Source organism: Oryzias latipes, chromosome 23 (genome assembly GCF_002234675.1).
Source record: "Oryzias latipes chromosome 23, ASM223467v1".
Classification (NCBI taxonomy): Eukaryota; Metazoa; Chordata; class Actinopteri; order Beloniformes; family Adrianichthyidae; genus Oryzias; species Oryzias latipes.
The window spans coordinates 3068577-3088595 of NC_019881.2; the positions used below are offsets into that span (position 1 = coordinate 3068577).

The 20019-nt window shown below is 43.0% G+C and overlaps 1 protein-coding gene across 1 annotated transcript; it reads right to left on the reverse strand.

Moving 5' to 3' along the window:
* Window positions 1–3038: 3038 nt before the first annotated feature.
* Window positions 3039–19985, reverse strand: il15ra (interleukin 15 receptor subunit alpha). The gene is made up of 8 exons (XM_004082874.2): window positions 19784–19985; window positions 19075–19275; window positions 18783–18821; window positions 12398–12523; window positions 6839–6892; window positions 3964–4059; window positions 3774–3861; window positions 3039–3689 (listed from the first exon to the last, which is right to left on the reverse strand). The coding sequence occupies exons 1-8, from the start codon at window positions 19854–19856 to the stop codon at window positions 3611–3613; spliced, it is 756 nt and encodes a 251-aa protein (XP_004082922.1). The 5' UTR covers window positions 19857–19985; the 3' UTR covers window positions 3039–3610.
* Window positions 19986–20019: the final 34 nt, after the last annotated feature.

Below are 20019 nucleotides of genomic sequence, written 5' to 3' on the forward strand. Positions count from 1 at the left end.
ATCATCTTAAAGGCAAATAAGTATTTGAACCCTCTTGCCAGAAAGACTTGGTATTTTGTGGCAAAACCCTTAATATCAGGCACAGAGTCAGATATTTCTTGTCGTTGACGAGGAGGTTTTCTGCACACGTCAGAAGAAATTTTGCTCAACTCTTCTTTACAAATGTCTCCTAAATCATTCAGATTGGCAGCCATCACTTATAAAGCTCTGATCTTCAGCTCTCTCCATGGGTCTTCTATTGGGTTGAGGTCTGGAGACTAGCTGGACCACTCCATGACCTTCTCATGCTTCTCCTTCAGCCATTCCTTGGTCGTCTCGGCTGTACGTTTGTCCATTTTATTTCTGGAAACACAAGGCTGTATTAAAAACGTATAAACATCCAACAATTTTTTAAGCCATTAGCAGTTGAAAGACTCGTCCACCACCCATTTAAGCCTCCTGGTGGAGGGAAGAAAAGTTCTCGCTCAGGATTTGCCTGTACTTGGCTTCGCCCATCCTCCCATCCACACGGTGAAGTAGCAGCTAACACCCCCAAAGCATCATTACCACCGCATCCTCCGTACGTCAATGTTTCTGCCACGGTGCAAACGCTCATCGTCATGATCTATCAAAGGAGACGCTCAGCCCGTGGAGCGGCGAGCTCCTCACACGTGGGAGCGGCTATGGATGATAACATTTTGGGAAATGATGGTCGGTGATTTTACAGAGGAGCTGTGGGTCCAACAATTCCACAGCCGGTTCCTGGGTCTTACCATCCGGTTGGTGGGACTCATTTAAGTCCAACAGAAGTGTTTCCATTGCAGGTTTGCTAAATATGACCATTTTGATACTGCTCTAAGGCCACCTCCTCCAAGCCCAAAACGTATATTTTACATAAATGTTTTTTCCAATTTAGGTGAATCCAATTTGTGCAATTTCGTAGTCCACGGAAACGCAGCTATTGGTACTTCATGACATCCTTAAAAATGGCTGTTTGACCACCGGGGGACAGTCTATCAGCTGTCCCCAACTTACCCCCTTCCTCATATAACCTCATAATAGGGTGAGGGGGTGGGGGGCTTAGCCTGCGATGAGCCTTGGGGGGGGGTTTACTAGGCAGTGGCCCCCCTCCTATGGTTGCCGTATGGAGTGGGCCCCCCCTCTTTCGGTTTTATTTGCACCTTAAACATGTAGGGCCCTTGGTAGGGGGGGTGCTTGGACATAACTGCCAGCAAGCAGCAGATGTCCTCCTAGCACCCTACCCGCCAATTTTAACCGCACCTTAGACATTAAGGGCCCCTTGGTGGGGAGGGTGAGGGGACGTCACTGTGAGTAATCAGGAGATGTCCCCTTAGTGCCCTACCCGCCAATTTTAACTGCACCCCCCTTAGTACATACACCCCTCCCCCCTCAATATATACATCCCAACATAAACACACACACATGCACACACACACTCTCTCAAACACACATACACGCACACACATTTTGCAAGGAAGGTGGGACCTAGGACCATCTGTCCCCTGCCTCTTCCCTGGTGGGGGGTACGGGCCCCTTTGCAACGGCGGCTGTGTCCCCGGGGTGCCGGCTTCCTGGGCCCGGCGGTGCTCTCTCCGCGCGGTGGGGGATTTCACATTACATCTGAGCCGGGGGTGTTCGTGTCCCTGGGGGGTGGGTTCTGGTCCTTGCTCCTGAGTGCTGGGCCCCGCCAAATTTCCAACTGTGGCCGAGCCTGGTCGGGCCATATTTACAACACCCCTTGTGGGCCCTCTTTTTTCCCCGGGGTTCCCCCCTCCTGGGCGGGGGCGGCGGGCCCCTGCCTCGCTCCTCCCTGGACCAACCGTGGGCCGGGCGGATGGCTGCCTGGAGTGCGGAGTGGGTCTCCCTTGGGGGGTCCTGGCTCGTACCTGGGGTTGGGGCGGGGGGATGCCCGGAACTCCTGGGTGGTGGTGGGGTGCTCGTCTGGGGCTGTGGGCGTCCTTCTCCGGTGGGGCCCTGCGTTGGGTTCTCCCGGCGCGGCGGGGGGGCTGCTCTCCTGGTTGGGCTGGGGCGACGCCCTCTTTCCCTCCGTGCCTCCCTGCTCTCTGGCTCTGGGGGCCTTGCGGCGGCCCTGCTGGCCCTGGCCTTGGTGGCGGGCTTGGTCGCCCGGGCGGCGGTTGTTCCCTGCCGGTTCCCGTGTGGCGTTGGGGGAATTCCGGCTGCCGCTGCTGCTGCGGCGGGGGTCTTGGTGTGGGGGTGGCTGGGCGCTCCTCCTCCTTCTTTTCACATTCCACCATCCATTTTAGAAGAACATAAACACTCACCTGAGCACAGGTGTTAGCTCACCTTTGCACTAATAGTTTGCATGATTGAATGACTGAAATATTTCACACTAGTTGGTTTTAAGGCATAAGTATGCGTGTGAACACTATCTGTTTTGTGTACATGTCGACAGGTGGACATTTTTGCAACTAACAGGTGTGTTTATAACATTTGATTGTGTGTGTGGACAGGCTCCGCCCTTTTTTTTTTTTTTTTTACATTTAAACCTTACCATAATGATTAACAACCAGTAAACTTGTTGCTTTATGCTGCTTCATGGTCTTATCCCCCTTCCCCTCCTATTATCACCCCCTACCCCCCCCCTCTCTAACATCCCTCTCTCTTCCCTTCTTTCCTTTTCCGTCCGGTCCAACACCAAAGATTTTCAGACATGATTGAAATTAATAAAGTTTGGCCTCAATTACAAAAGGGGTTTATTCAGACATACCTTTGGTTTGTCTGAAGATTAATAACCCCTCTTGTTAAAGTAAAATATGTCCAACACAAGAGACCCTCAGCTCTCATCTGTCTGCCCAGCTGTTGGACAGGACAAGTTGAAAAAAAAAAATAATAATAAAAATGGCTGTACGAGCCTCAAGGTAAGTGAAAGACTCACCTGCGCTCTCCCAAAATGTGGCTGCTCCTCTGTACGACCCTCTACGGGCCCGGACAACCCAAAATCCTGCAGCACCTGTACGGGTCAACAAGTGACTAAGGCCAGAACCACAAAGGATGTATTGTAGCTGTTTGTCAAAAGAGTCGGTAAAGAAGCTTCTTTATTGACAAAAAACAAAGTAAATAACTCAAAAACATAGTTATAAAACAATGAATGAATAATATTTCTTCAACAAGACTGTGTGTTTTTGTTGTCACATGATGGACCACAAGCCGGCAGAAGAACGGACACAAACGGCTTCGGCTGAGGAATCCGGTCCTGTGTGGCACAAAGTCACCAAAGAGTCCAAACGGGGGTTTCGGAGCATTTGGTGTTCCCGCCGAGTCAACAAATCCTGAGCGTTCCTCGCAGTCATCAGACACACAACGACTGTGTTCAAGGCAACACATACACATTCCACTTCTGTGCCTCTGCCACGCCCCCTGACGAACACTGAAAGAATGGATGCTGCGTGGATGCTGTGGGCTTAAACCTCGTTAGCCCTGTGAAAGCAGACTCTGAAATCTAAGCAAATAATGAGAATCGATCAGTCGACTTGGTTCCTCCCTGGTGGGAGCGATTGGCTTCATGAATCCAGCACTTCATAGGACTTTCATTGTAGAGCTGCCAGAAGGAGTCTTAGCCCCTCAGTAATAAAAAAAAGGTTCTCCAGCGTCACTGGACAGGCTGCATGAGCTCCAGCTCAGCTAGGTCAATGTTCACCTTCTTGACCTCTCGGTTCCTCCGTGACCTCCTGAGGTGAAAACCAAAACGAGGGTTGGTTTGAGCACAGCAGCCAGCGGTCAGCAGCACCGGCCACAGTTTGATGTGAACTCACCGTAAATAAAACACGACGCCGAGAGCCATCAGAGAGCCGGCCAGGACCACGGCTACCACCAACATGGTGATGTCTACGCTTTTGAAATCTGTCACAAGTAAAAAACAAAAAACATGCAGAGCTTAAAATACTGTAGTTCCTACTGGAATAAACAAAGTGTTGCTTTGTATTGCTAGTGAATTCCTTTTACCCCGCACAGCTGAATTGAAGCTGGTGCTGTTCCTGAAGCTGCTCGGCGAGAGGCTGGAGTTTTTCAGCACGCCGGGGCTCACGGTGCTCACCGTTGCTGCACAAAGAAAAAGAGAAACTCATTGTTGTGCCAGTGCTTTCAGGGGAAAACGAAAGCAAGATTTTGTGATCTTCCAGTGGTTTTGGAGTGACGGCTTAGACGTTATCAGTTTCAGTCACATCTGCCCGTACGGGTGCCGTCTGCGGCTGAAAAATGAGCACAGGCGGCTCAGATGTTTAGAAAATGTTTCTGCGGGCATGCTGCGGGTGACTTAACACGTAAGGGTAAGTAAGGGGGAAGTAGGCGAGATTCAGGGGTATCATGCAGAGTTTTGCTTTCTCAACCCCCTCAAATCCTGGGGACTGCAGGAGGAGCTCCTTGGTGACGAGGGCTTCCTCCAGCAGCCTGACTGCTAGAAAGGAGGAAATCAGACAACCATGGTGCATCCTACGGGCACTAACCCATCACCTGCACCCCCTCTGCGTCAAGCATCTGCGTGCACCAAGTTATTCCTCCATTTTGACTCTTTGGCTTTGTCGAAAAATGCAAACAATCTGAAAACATAATGAGTTAGCTCATCTATGCTGCACAACAATTGCTGCTCAGAGGCAAAGTTCCCTGAAGCATTATGCTACGTTTACATGTATAGATTAAAAAATACATTGGATTCTATACCTATGTTGACATTTTTATTGTTTATAGTCTCAGGAGAAAAAGGATGATGTCACACCAAAATTCAAATGACAAAAATGACTTTCTAGCATTTTTAATTCTAGTAAATCTGCGGCACTAGGGAATCTTATTTAATACAGAGTGTCTTTTATTTTGAAAGGAACTTTTGAGTTTCTTGTTTTTAATTTGGCAGAAAATATCCCACAAGAGAAATACGTTAGTTTTTTAAATGTTTTGCTAAAGGAGAAATATGTTTAAGTTAGAGAGCCTTTCAAATTCAGACACTTGATACTAAAGTCAATTATGCTATTTAGATACTTTCTTTTTAATATAGTGGTTTTATTCAGGTTAAAAGTATTTTGTTTCAATTTCTAAATTTAACGTTTTACTATGTATTTTTGTCTTGATTTTGTTTTAGATTTCTTATTTTATTTTATTCTGTTGTTTCATCTTCGGGGCTGATTTGTTGATGGTGGTCAAGTTTTTTTTTTTTTTTAAAGCAAACTTTATTAACAAAACTTATCCATACATAACATTTTAGAAAGAAACCTGCAGGTGCTGCTGTCAAATGTAAAAGTTGAGAAAGTTGGTATTTATAGAAAAATATAGCACTTGTATAATTCAGTTATTGCAAATATTTAAAATATCTAAATTTTATACCCCACTCCCAACATAAACGTGCCTCGAAGGCCGCCCTCTTGTACTCGTGATTTTTTTCATGATATTTTGTCTGTAGTGAAAGTAACTCAAGTTTTAAACTGACCAATCAGGTGCCTCAGTAAGTGCATGTGGTCTTGTGTTGAATGTTCAAAACATTTGATTGAGAGATTATGTGTAGCCTGCTTTTACTTGATAGGGGTGTGGCCTACCAACAAGCTCACCCCTGATTGGCGGGAGTGTTTAGTCAGAGTAACTTGGACCAATCACTGCTTATTGATGATTTCTAGTTCAAACAGGGAAGCAATTGTATCCCAAAAATATGGTGATTGAATCGACTTAATTTGGTTGGAGCTGCAAAAAAACCATTTTCTATGGATGACATCACACACAGTCCAGTTCTCAGATGGTCAATGGTTAGGATTTGACTAAAAATGATAGATTGATTAGGACTCAGGTCAGGTCAGGTTTCCATGCTAACATGTTGACTTTCTCAGAATGGACGATGGCGTACAGGCATTGCCCAACTAGGAATTCTGGGTAAAGTCTAAGAGAACAACTTGGTATTTAGGCTTTAAGTTGTGCTGCTCTCATACAACGTTCACACCTTCTTTGACAATGCCGGTTCAAGTGACCACTTCCATTGAAAAGTTTATATAACCCTTGTGCTGTCTTGGAGGCACGTTAACGTTGGGAGTGGTGTCATCTGGACCCAACAATATTTATTGTACTGCTCCTTTACAAGAAGGGCATGAGCAGATTTTACTTCCTGAGGAGACGCAGGTCCTTCAATGTTTGCAGCCGGATACTCCACATGTTCTACCAGTCTGTCATGGCGAGCTCCATCTTCTTTTCTGGGGTGTGCTGGGGTGCTGGCATCAAAGCAAAGGAGGCCAAAAGATTGAATAAACTCATAAAAAAAACAGGGTCTTTTATTGGCTCCAAGCTTGCCAATCTGGAGGAGTTGGTGGGGGCAGACTACTGGCTAAACTGGGGACCATCATGGACAATCCCTCCCATCCCCTCTTCAGGGAGTTGGACAAACTGAGAAGCAGTTTTAGTGGCAGACTTCTACCCCCCGCTGTGCTGGAAAACGATACAGGAAGTTATTCCTGCCATCAGCCATTAGACTTCACAATTCATCTGGCAGACTTGGATGTACATTCTACAGTATATTCTAGAGTATATGTATATTTTTTCTTTTTTCCCCTGTATATTTTGTTTCTTGTGTTTATTTCTATCTCTTATCTTATTTCTGTGGTGCTGCTACTACAACTAAATTCCCCTTCGGGGATTGATGAAGTTGATCTTGAATCTTAATACTAGCATACATTCACACGACGGAACAGAAACAGAAACCATAAAAAATGCACACAGAACTGTGCGCATGTAGACAGCGGAGCGGCCTCCACACTTGAACGCTTTAGTATGAAAGCAAACTGAAAGCGCCCGCATGCGAGCGTCGTCGGCAGTAACCAGGAATGAATGAAGGACGTTTGGAACTCACAGGTCTGCCACGGCTCACCCGAGCTGGTTGTGCTGTTGGCCACGAGGTGGTCTTCTGAAAATGTCAAAAAAGGCAATCTCAACACCATTTCAGGGACAAAGTTAAAGGAATAATATGTCATTTTGCATGGCAGCTGGTTAAAATCACATATGTAACACAGCTAACTGCGAGGACCAAATTCCACCGAAGCCAGTCAATACATTTTGTGAATCCTCCTTTCAATCAATGAGATTATCATTTCATTCGACAAACTATTCACAGGATTAGTTTTCAGTGAGAACCACAGTATCATTGAGAACTTTAGATGGGTTCTAGATTATTTCAGACTGTTTGAGAAACCATTCTGTGCAAATGAGCTTTATTTCTAAATAAGGATTTGTTGATCATGGCTGCTGCCCTAATAAGCATCAATGCTGAGATAACTGTCCTTCCAGCGGTTAAATTGTAAAAGAAAAGCGTGAAAATAGGATTTTCTGATGATGGAGGACACACATAAAGACAATTAAGAGGCAAATGGCATTTCTGAGTACCGTATTATTTGGAGCATAAGTTGTGTGTTTTTTTTTAGATACTTTGGTTGGGGGGGGTGACTTGTATGATACTTTTCAAATAAATAACTAGCAACGACCACTAGAGGGCGCTGTAGGAGTGTGTTTCAGTATTTGCTACTGACAGCAATGGGTGAATCTCCTTTTAGTTCATGGTCCCTTATTTACTTAAATTAATTTCTCCCAAAAGTGTGACTTGGCGGTGAATCGCCATGCCAACGGTACCGGCGATTGAATAGGGGTGTAACGATGACTCGACGACTCCTACGATCCACCCAGATCGATCTGTCTGAAATTAATTGAATAAATTGATATCGAAATTAAAAAAATACTATTTGGATTGACGTATGGTAGGTTCAGTAACTTGGTATTTATCTGAGTCACACTGGTTGAATTTTAGGCTACAGATGTCGTGGATCGATGTTAGGTCAGTGAATCAGATGACGTTCCAAATGAACCAAAATCGGCTACGAATTAGATTAGCAACCACAAGTTATGGTATGAATAGAATCGTTAAAACAAATCGTTACACCACCACTAATTAACTCTTGCTGCTCTGCAGAAACTATGTTGCAGAAAACAACACCGGTATTTTTGATTTGGGTAAAAACTGCAAAATCATAATTACAAGACCACTGGGAACACTTTGACAAAAAGATGATCAGAGTGGGATTATAGGAAACAACCCTGCTCCCCCTGACTCACCCTGGAGTCACCTTAAAGGGTCTGTACAATGCAAAATCTACTTTTTGGGCGTTTAAGTGGATTATAATCTCTATTTCCCAAAGAGGTATTTTGATGCATTCATGGATTTCTGAGTATTCCTCTAAAAACCTGCACACATGAACACCAGCCCCTCCCAAAACAAGTGGGTTCTCATATTGCGATGTCACAAAGTGGGGAACCCCCCTTTCCAGGGAGAGTCTGCACTGCCAGCTCCGCCCCCAGGCTAACAATGACACGCCCACTTTCTCTTTTACAGTATCAGGAGATACTGTAAAAGAGAAAGTGTTGTTCAGATGGTTCAGTTGTGTTGTCTTTCACAACACAACTGAACCATCAGTTGTGTTGTGTAGAAGTCAGGTGGACACACAGCTGATAGTCCTACTGAATAGACTGTTAGAATTTGGATTATGGCATGAAAAAAGCAGCCAAGTACAGAAAAACCAGTGGCCATCATTACTTTAAGAAGTGAAGGTCAGTCAGTCCCAAAAATTGGGAAAACTTTGAAAGTGTCCCCAGGTGCAGTCACAAAAACCATCATCGTCCATCGTGATGGCTGACTGACTGACATCACGAATTCAACCGTGTACATGGGCCCAGAAAAAATCATTTGGGCATGTGCAGGAGTTTGAAATACCGGAAGAGGAAATGAGTTACGCTGTACACAAGCCGAGCTGCCACATACGTAGATATCTGGCAGCTCGGTAATATACGAGATAATCTTCTAAACGTGCTTTTATTAATGTTATGGTTATTATGAAGCGCCTGTTCACTCATCATTTCATTTTTCATCCGTGTGGTCAGTGCTTTTTAGTGGGAGAACGGAGCTGGAAGAACACACGCTAACAACATGCAGCCTTTAATGAACATAAATGCTGCAATCTGCATCTTGGCTGCACATAAATATGTGGGAATAACATCAGCCTTTATTTTGTCGGGACACGACTGGAAACACAAATCAATTTGATTGTTTGAACGGTTTCTAAGGACTGAGCGACATTTCTGCTTTAAGCTCACACACCGCCCCAAAAGCCGCTGTGTGAGCTGACGGTCCGAGCTCTGCCCGGACACACACTTTTACCGGGAGACCCGGTTCTCCTGAGTTCGGTAGCTCGTTCACGTAGAGCTGCGGGAAGGATCGCAGTCTGAAGTCTCCCTCACATAGCGCACACGTAACAAAGCATCCTCCCTTCCCCTCAAACACAAAGTCCAGCTGCTCTACTCAGAGACACGGTCGCTCGGTCCACCGGTCCACCTGACTAATCGAGTGTAGGAGCGGACTACTTCTTTTCCAATATGTTTGTTTGTTTTTGTTTTTTGTTAAAGTCACTTCCCTCAGTTCATACTGGATCATCTCGGATGAGTCATTAGTTGGGAAATAAAATAAATGAAGTAAAAAAGTAAAATAACAAATAATTTAAGGGACATCACCCAACCCTACCAAGTACAGTCATAAAAACCATCAAGCGCTACAAAGAAACTGGCTCACATGCGGACCACCCCAGGAAAGGAAGACCAAGAGTCACATCTGCTGCAGAGGATAAGTTCATCCGAGTCAGCAGCTTCAGAAATGGCAGGTTAACAGCAGCTCAGATTAGAGAGCAGGTCAATGGCACACAGACACATCTCTACAACAACTGTTCAAAGGAGACTGTGTGAATTAGGCCTTCATGCTAGAATATCTGCTAGGAAACCACTGCTAAAAAAAGACAACAAGCAGAAGAGACTTGTTTGGGCTAAAGAACACAAGGAATGGACATCAGACCAGTGAAAATCTGGGCTTTGGTCTGATGAGTCCAAATGTGAGATTTTTGGTTCCAACCACTGTGTCTTTGTGCGACGCAGAAAAGGTGAACGGATGGACTCTACATGCCTGGTTCCCACCGTGAAGCATGGAGGAGGAAGTGTGATGGTGTGGGGGTGCTAGCATGGATACCACAGCATCTTGCAGCAGCATGCTATTCCATCCGGTTTAGTTGGACCATTATTTATTTTTCAACAGGACAATGACCCCAAACACACCTCCAGGCTGTGTAAGGGCTATTTGACCAAGAAGGAGAGTGATGGGGGGCTGCGCCAGATGACCTGGCTTCCACTGTCACCAGACCTGAACCCAATCCAGATGGTTTGGGGTGAGCTGGACCGTAGAGTGAAGGCAAAAGGGCCAACAAGTGCTAAGCATTCTGGGAACTCCTTCAAGACTGTTGGTAGACCTTTCAGGTGACTTACCTCTGGAAACTCATCAAGAGAATGCCAAGAGTGAGCAAAGCAGTAATCAAATGTGGTTACTTTGAAGAACCTACAATATGACATATTTTCAGTTGTTTCACAATTTTTGTTATGTATATAATTCCACATGTGTTCATTCATAGTTTTGATGCCTTCAGTGTGAATCTACAATTTTCATAGTCATGAATATAAAAGAAAACTCTTTGAATGAGAAGGTGAGTCCAAACCTTTGGTCTGTACTGTATTTTTAGAAGACCTATGAGTGTGAGTGTGTGTGTGTGTGTGTGTGTGCGTGTGTGTGTGTGTGTGTGTGTGCGTGTGTGTGTGCTTAAAGCACCGGGCTGCCTCTGCTTAAACAAAAAACATTCTAAGTTGCAATAGAAAATATTAAATTTTTGCTTTTCAATTATTTTTATTCTGCTTTGATATATATTTTTTGCTTTCAAAAACTTTTTTTTTTGCTTTCAAAAACTTGTTTTTTGCGTTTGCAAAACATGTTTTTGCATGCACTGTGTCAAATCTCGCTTTTGTCCTATTTTTGTTTTTGCTGACCACTTTGAGCGTGACTTAGTGTGATAAAACTGCCACTATTGCCAAAGCCACAAAAGTTTCACATGCATTGTGTGTCATCTCACTTTTTACCCATCTTTGATTTTGCTGAGATAAGTTTCTGTTTAGAGTGACAAAGCTGCCATCAAACTGCTGCTGATTGGTCCAGATTCTAACCAATCAAATCGCTGCATTTAACTTATATGGTGTCTCCTACCGAGGCTCAGAAACCGAACCAGTTCTTCTTACCCTCAATGTTGTCTCTTTGGATGAAGACGTTTTCATTTCTTTATCATTTTAACAATAATTCAAAATTTCTTTCTTTTTTAGCATTGGTCAATTTTTATTAAGTAAGATTTGTGAATTTATGGGTGAGGATCTCCTGATACTGTAAAGTTTATCCGCTGACATTAAATCAACAGGTCTGTGAATCCTGCAGAGCAAATTATTGGTAAAAAGTTTGATTTTCTTTAAGGTCTGTTTGTTAAAACAAAACAATAAAAGATTTAAAGCTCATATTTTGTGCCGCACAATGGTTTGGGATTAGATGAACAGCAATAATAAGCAAAAGAATGACGGCTCACCAAAGGAACCTCAATGTATTTAACAAAAGAAGCATTTTAACTTTTATGCTCATTTTCACAGTGTCTCATGTTTTAGAATCGTGGGCGTTTGTCCAAAGTTAAAAAAAAATTAGTCATAAAAAATACTATTTTCTCTTAACATTTCAACATTTATTGATTGAAATGAAACAATAGTTCAGATACAAATCTTAAAAAGTTTAACTTCCTGCTGGACGGAGTCGGAGCTCAGACATTTTTTTTTCTGCTGCAGATATTTTAAACACCTTAATCACTACACTGACATAAATAAATGCAAAACTCGGTTTGATTTTATTTTAGCTGCTTTGCTGCTCCTTCTGGTTTTAACTCTGAGAGAAACGGGTCAGAATGGTTGAAAACGGCAGAATCCCGTTCAAACAGAACCGAAACAAAGTCCAAAGTCCATGTCTGCCTCCAAGCACCGTCAATATGAGACGGAGACACCTGATTGGTCCGAATCTGGACCAATCAGCAGCTGTTTGATGGCAGCTTTGTCACGTCAAACTGAAACTTAACTCAGCAACATCAAAGCTAGGAAAAAAGTGAGATGACACACAATGCATGTGAAAACTTTTGTGGCGGTGGCAATAGTGGCAGTTTTATCACGCTAAGTCGCGCTCAAAGTGGTCAGCAAAATCAAAAATAGGACAAACGCAAAAAACCCGTTTTTGAAAGCAAAAAAAAATAAAATTGAAAGCAAAAAAAAACAAATCAAAGCAGAATAAAAATTATTGAAAAGCAAATATTTAATATTTTCACTTGCAACTTAAAAAGTTTTGTGTGCAACGTGGTGGCAGAAATATCACTCCATACAAAATGACAACGTAGACACATCAGTCAAAACCCCTATGATGCAAATCTGACAGTTTTGAAACTCATAAGAGCAGCTCAGACTCTACTTTTCTCACCTTTGGTGCTGCTTAGATCGCTCCACGCTGGACTTTGAAATTCGGCTGCAGTCGTCTTCTTTGATGTTGTGGCCGTGGTCCCAGCAGAGGAAGTCCGTGTCGCCTGGATGCTTGTGGTCATTGTTGCTGTAAAGGAACAAAAAAGTTTACATCGGCTGTTCTTCTGATTCGACTTCCTTTGCTTTTCTACATTTTCTCACATTTCCATTCTGAAACCAATTCTGTTTGGCAACGAAAAAACTGACAAAAGTGGAATTCTTACAGTAAATGCTGTATTTTTCCTGAAAAATACCCTCAAGTGAATAAACATTTGATTTTGATTGATCTATTTTTTTACATACAGCCCTTCTCGTGTAAGATTCTTCGACGTTGTTTCTTCTGATACATTTTCTGTTTTTGTCTTCCTTCAAAAACAGTCCATTAAAACACACCAAGGTTCTCCTGCAAGCTAACCAAGACTCGTGTTCCACGCCGGAGATGAACCCCCCAAAACCTGCAGACCTGCTGGGGGGAACAAACTCTGGACTGGTCAAAAGCCCCCTGGTGCTCGTGATGTTTTCTCTGCCACACTTTTGGATCCACATCTGGGTCCTAATACCAAATGCAGATTTCTTTTCTCTACCGCAGTGTTGGATTCCCATGTGTCTTTGATGGATCACCACCATTTGCTAGCCCAGCTGTATTTAATTGCTTTGATCTGCACACACTGAAAAATCACATCTGTTTGTAGTTTAACTGCCAGAGTAATGCAGTTAGTCAGAACAGACAAAAATGAATGTTGAACTTCATCTTTGGCTCGTCCGTCGACTGAGCTAAATCTGTGACTTTGTGGGTAAGACTTGATCTGTAAGGGTGAAAGAGAATAGAGCCTCTATGCAGTGACATCATTTCATTAAAACAGGTTCTTTAAAATATTACCTGGGCATTTGACCCTTTTAGCATACTGTGTTCAAACCAGACTGTACCCAATACTAGCGCATGTACCTATAGCTGGAGGGGGATTGGTGTGAAATGTCAAAGCAGTGCAAATCTGGTGAATCCCACTAGTTTTCTGCCCCCAAAAAGCCAAAGATTTATCCAACTATCATCATTTTTTTAATAGCTTATTGATGTTATACAATTTCTGTTATGCAATTAACAACTAATCTATTCTGATTTGTTTGGGAGTGAAAGTACTTTGTGTTACTTTGTTTGTGCTCCGACTAAGCCAGCGAGGAGGTGAAGCAACTTTTAGCCTGAGTGTTTTAAAAGTAGCTTTTTTACAGAAATAGCTCCATCAAAGTCATCTCCTGCAGGCAGCCATAGAGAAGGCCTCTACTGCGGCCTACGGCGCTGTTAACGCTGCATTTCATCGTAAAAACATGCGTCACACGCCAAGGATTGCACGCGTTGGTGCTTGCCGGTTTCCCCCAAAGTCCAGACTTAAGTGGACAAACGGTATTTGTCACGTTTCAATCTCCTTTCAATCAAAGCCCTGAAATGTTTGTTCGACAAGAAATGTGAGATGAATAAAGTTGAACTCCAGATCTTTATCTCACAGGACTGGCTTTGAAGTGGTTTAAACGCCGCTGATTACCTAGAAGGATCCAAACCGAAACAGCAAGTCTGTTGACAGACAAGTTTCAAAGGATGTGGGTTACAGCGAGTCGACAGTTTACCCGACACTTTGTTACGTGTTCCTAAGAAGTACTATTGACTGTCCAGAAGACCTGGACTGAGTGACCCCTCCCCACCTTTTTTTTAAACATGTTCTTGATAATCCTATTTTTTTCCACATTTTTTTCTTTATTGTAAGTACAAGTTATAAACTGACCAATCAGATGCCTCAATAAAAGTAGGTGGTCTCACGTCAAAGGTTCGAAACGTTTGATTGACAGATTTGTGGCATTCCAACAAGCTTCCTCCTGATTGGTCGAATGACTAGGACCGACATGGACCAATCTCTGTATCTCTGTGATTTCTGGTCCAAACATGGTGGCGTCCATATAGCAAAAACATGGAACCGAATTGTTTTGATTTGGTTGAAGCCGTTGCTTGTGTCCAAACGAGAAGAAAAACATAAAAACCTCTCTTAGCCGATCAGAGAGACAGCCTTTTTCACGTGGCATGGAAGCTGCCGAATAAATCAGTCTATCATCTTTTCTTAGAGACGGCAGATGAGGCAGCTGTGCTAAAATGGGCAGATTCTTCCACCACAGTGAGATTAGCTGAAAAGGTTTAGCCTCGGATCTTTTGCCGGGCTGTGCAGGAACCACCTGGCTCGCTCCTCTGCTGAGCCTAGTCTGTATGTAGGGGTGCAGACCTGGACAGGACCGTTAGGGTGTAGAGCAGGGGTGTCAAACATATGGCCCCCAGGTGGTTTAGTCTGGCCCACACATGAAGAGTAAAAATCATAAGGATGTTTAAAAAAGAAAGCAAGTTTGTAGTCCATTCCTGTGGCGAGTTATGATTTTTTAAAGAAATAACCGAAATGTGCAATTCCGCCACTAGGGGAGCAAAGGAAAAGCTTAACAGTTGAAACAAAATAACTCTGCATGTGCCAAAAACGAAACCTAACAGCTCTGTGTCTAGGTAGGCAGTAGTTTGGTTCACTGCGAGCCTCACAACTGAAGGATGATCAGTAGTGACACCCTAATGTCCAAAATGTTGTCAAAAAGAAAAAAAGGTTGAAGTGAAGTCCTGAGCTTTCCAGGAAAATGGAAAGAGTTTTATTTGTTCACGGAGCTGAATGCAAACCTGCATGCTTGGTATGTCTTTAACAGGTTATCCAAGAATATAACATTCAGCACCACTATGAGACTCTGCACAAAGAAAAGTTTCACCATTTGCAGTTAAGAAAAAAAAAGATTTAGCAACTATTAGCTGGACTGATAAATAACCATCTGGATTTACTGCAGCAGTAACGTCAGTGATGGATCAGTTAAAGCTAGCTACCTTATTGCAAACAAGTTGGAGCAAACATCCAAACCATTTTCTGATGATGAACTTATTGAGAAATGCTGAAGGCTGCAGAAGTCTTGTTCCCAAAAAGCAGTCGACCTTAAACATAAGTCTGTCAGGAATTACGATCAGATCCAACATCTCTGAGGAAACATGGGCAGCCATATGAAGGAATCCAGTCATTTATTGTATTTTCAGTCACTATTGATGAAAGCACCAACATCACAGATATGTACAGCTGTGCATGTTTCTTAGAGGGGATGAAGAGACGTCACAGTGGAGTTTCTTGAATTGATGGACACAACAACAACTGATGACATAGTCAGCTCTCTAGTTACTGTGCTGGACGATGTTGAAGTGAACTGGTCACATGAAGTAATTTTGGTCACTGATGGCGCCCCATCAAAGGTCAGGAAGAAGGCAGGTGTTGCCACAAAATTAAGGCAGCAACCAGGAAAAAATTCTTATAATAATGAATAATAATAATAATAATAATGGACATTTCATTGAGTTTTCCTCACTTGAATGACAGTAAATGTGTTTCTGCACAGGATTTGAATCATCATATTATCAGTCTGGTGAAGTTTCAGGAGAGAAAGGAGGTTAACTCCAAACTCTTATGTTCACAAATGTTTGCAAGTTTAATTTAGTGTAATTTTGTCATCGTTTGGACTTTTACATTTTAGGAAGATTTTATTTCTTTCTGTAGCCCCTCTTGAATTTATTATCAGGATTGCTTCAGTGTCAGATTTAAAATATTCAGTCTGTATAAAATTGAATAAACCAATATTTTAAAGTGAAATTAATTTTATTTAAGATCCATTGGCCTCTGTGAATGAATGTGTATTAAGAAATGATAAGGCTACCATGTTGGTTGAGGCCTGTTTTCCAATTGGGTAAAAAAACAAGAATAAAACTGTTTTGCCTTTACGCTACTGGTCCGGCCCACTTGAGATCAGACGGGTTGAATGTGGCCCCCGAACCAAAATGAGTTTGACACCCCTGGTGTAGAGGCAGAGGCGGTCTTGGGCAAAACACTGGACGGCACCCTCACCCCGCCCTAAACCCCCCTTTCCAGAACCAAATATATGATTTCAGTCAGACAACTCATGCAGTAGAGAATGATTTATTTCCATATTTCTTTTAGTTTGGCATAAAGCTCCATTCAGAGACAATAAAACAAAGATCTCCATAGAAAAACTTCAGGTGTAAAACTACCCCCTAACGATGGAAGCTGGGGAGGAGCGACAAAATGCGTGCCTGGCGCGCACACCTGTTTCTTACGTTGGACGCCGGACAGGTGAGTTCATTGGGCTGAACCGCCCGCAGGGACGACTAACCAGGTAAACGCACTGCTGAGAGGCCTGCCTGAAATCCTCCCAGGGTCGTTCATTTCTTTTACTTTATTAGTTCGGCCTGCACAATAAGTTGCAAATGGATCGCAATATCAAGATGTGCAATTTACAGATTGCAAAAGATGACAAGTTGCTATAAATGATTTCCTTAAACACGCCAAAACAATCTTATGGCAGCTTGACGTATTTAAAGAATCAAATAAACCCCTTTATGCATTTGACCAATCAGATGGAGCCCTTTTATGTTAGATGTTCATCCCCTATATAGACATTTGGAGTATAATTTAAGGAATATTGACTCTCATTTAAATGAAAATGTTGCAGTGAAATGTAAATTTATTTAGTTGTTTTGCTATTTGTTCATGTTATATCGTCATCGCAATATTGATCACTAATATCGCGAGTTTTCCTCATATCATGCAGCCCTAATATTAATCATATAAGTATAATATACTTGTACAGTTGTATAAATCACAGATAAAATACAGTATACAAGTTAGTTTCCACTTAACACGCATCTGTTTGTGTTTTCTTTTCTTTCTGCTGCATGGTTCTGTTTTATCTTGAGCTGAATCCAACGAATGAGTTCCCGTCTTTTCCGTTGGCTTCATGAATGAACATCAATGGAAACGACAGGACATACTCTTCTGTCAGTGCGCTTAAGTGCCACAAAGGAACAGCTAAAAACGAATTCCCGTCCGGACATGTCGACCGAAGCTCTCCACGGACGTCTGTGCACCTCGACGGTTGACGAACGCAAGACGTTGATCACGCATGTATCACCAGATGGCGAAACTTCCTAGTACGGCGAAAAAGGCGTTAAATGTCGGTAGTGGCTGTGGGACACGGCCTTCAGACAGATTCGGACCAATCACTGCTTAGTGACGCCATCTCTAACGTGGTGGCGTCCGTATAGTAAGAAAGGAACTTCATTTTCTTTGAGTGGTTATCTGTGGATGACGTCACGCTCACTCGCTTCAGTGCTCGTGTGCGGTAAACGCTGGAAGCCAGTGACACTGACTACCACAGTTTCTTTTAAACTGAGGTTTTTTTCTTTAAAAGAAAAAATGAAACTTGCATTTGTGGCGTGCGGAATTCAATGGTAAGATCTAAACTCTTTGACAGCGTTGTGGGTTTTTATCTTGCAGGAAGGCTGACGATCAGATCTCTGCACTTAGCTAAGTGCCTGCTCTAAATGAGAACGTCAGCACAAACAGCTGCAGACCCTGGATTCCCATGGCGGTTTTTGCATCATTAAAGGCTACATCTGCTACACATCAGACATTTCTACAAAAAAAAGATCACACAACTCTTTTCCTGTCATTACACTTTGACAGAACTCATTCAAATAAGTGTTTGTGACTCCGACCATCTTTTGGTCTATTGTAAAACTGTCGCAGTGGTCTTTCATGGTGATTCTTTATGTTGTAGCTGTGGGCTCCGTAGCGCAAGACAAACTTCCCTCACTGGACAATAAAGTATTAATGGATTGATTGATTGATTGATTGATTGATTGATTGATTGATTGGTTGATTGATTGATTGATTGATTGTGCAGTTATAGACAAAATCCAAAAACCTCTGTCGTTTTCTTGGATATCTTTTCTGCAGAGCGGCAGGACTTTATTCAAAAATTCACCTCGGAATTGTGGGAAGGGACTCCAGGCGTGGAGCGACCCCATCCCCCACTTCCCATCATCCCTCTATTTAGGTGCTCTCCTGCTAGCTTACAGCCCCTCACACCCTCAGCCTAACATTACAGGCGCAACAAAAATGGCGAGCAGTGTTGGATCTATCCAGCCGTAAAGTTATGATCCAGATTCCAGCTCAGACAAGGAAAACAAAGACGTTCGTGGATCCATTTGTCTATAATTGATGCATCAGAATGGAGCAGAGCAGGGAGCTTGTGGCCAACTATGTTAGTTTTAAGCTTAATTTTCTTTACACATGTCCTCCTTTATGAGGAAAAATGCCACAAGAACGTGTTAAAAACACCAAAAACACAATTTTCATAAGTCACAAAGGTATCTTTTAAAAAAGCTCATTTGATGGGAATTTAAAAATATATATATATCTGTAGATAAGACTGACCTGGAGTGGTTGTTGGAGGTCTTGGGATTCTGGGATCGGCTGAAAAACAAAAAAGAAAAAAAGGTCATAAACGGTTTGATCACACGCCCCTCTGAAACCAATCTGCTGGGCTAAAATTAGGATGTTAATTGCAGGGAAATGCCCTTCGAGGACTTTGCTCTTGCTGTAAATGATTATGTGTGTGAGTAAATCAGAGCCTCTCCACTTTCTTTTTGAGGATGAGGTGGAGCGGGCGCACATGCATTCATCCAGGATCAAACATCAGTCGGAAAGTGAAATTCTGAGAACGTACGTATGCATACGAGGGAGGGAGAGGGAGGCATCCACTGAAGGGAAGCTCCAACCAGTTTGCACGTGATGAGGTTTGATGTTCCTGCTTTCCTCACTAAACCACCCGTGCAGTTATAGCGGAACCTGTTCCCGCTGGTGTAGCAGCCCTGCTGTGGGGGTTTGGTTAGCTCCTTTTGGGGGATTTCTGGACAGGTACATTCCTCTGGAGGAAAAAGATTATTAAAAAAAATTACCATTTAAAGACAAAAATATTTACTCATAGTTTTGTGGCACAAAAACCTATCTTTGATTTTTTTTAAATATATTTTTGAATAAAAAAATAAAATTATTGAAACTGCGTGACCCTTGTTCTATCCTAGGCACTTTAACTTTGGGAGTGGGGTCATCTAGACCCACTACAGTGTGTTGAACCTTTTTTCTTCAATGATTTGTGATCTTCACTGGTGTCCATGGATTACATGAAATCCTCTCCACCGTTATCATGGTAGGAACAACACGTCAATGTAAGGATCGGGTCATCTGGACCCCATAGGATGGCACAAGGGTTAATCAAGATAATCAAATTGATTCATTACATCTTGGAAGTCTCTGCATCCTGTTTTTTTCGGTTTATTTCAAAATAAAACTTCAATTATTTTGATTAAATAAAAATAACACACACACTAAATGGACTTTTTCAATGATTAATTTAAAGGCTAGAAGACCCCTACCTCCCTTGAGTTTGGCGCTCATGAGCAGATAACCCATCCAAACGCAGGAGACGCAGAACCCCCTCAGATCCATCTGACCACTGCGGGGGAAGCGAGGACGTGCTCGCCCAGAACGCTGCCTGAGAACATCGTCAAAACACTGTGTCCTGGCTGTCAGTGCCCCGCTTTCGCTTTCACTCCCATCAAAACAGTTCGATCCGCCTACTCCAGTGTAGTGTGTTGTTCCACCTCCGCGC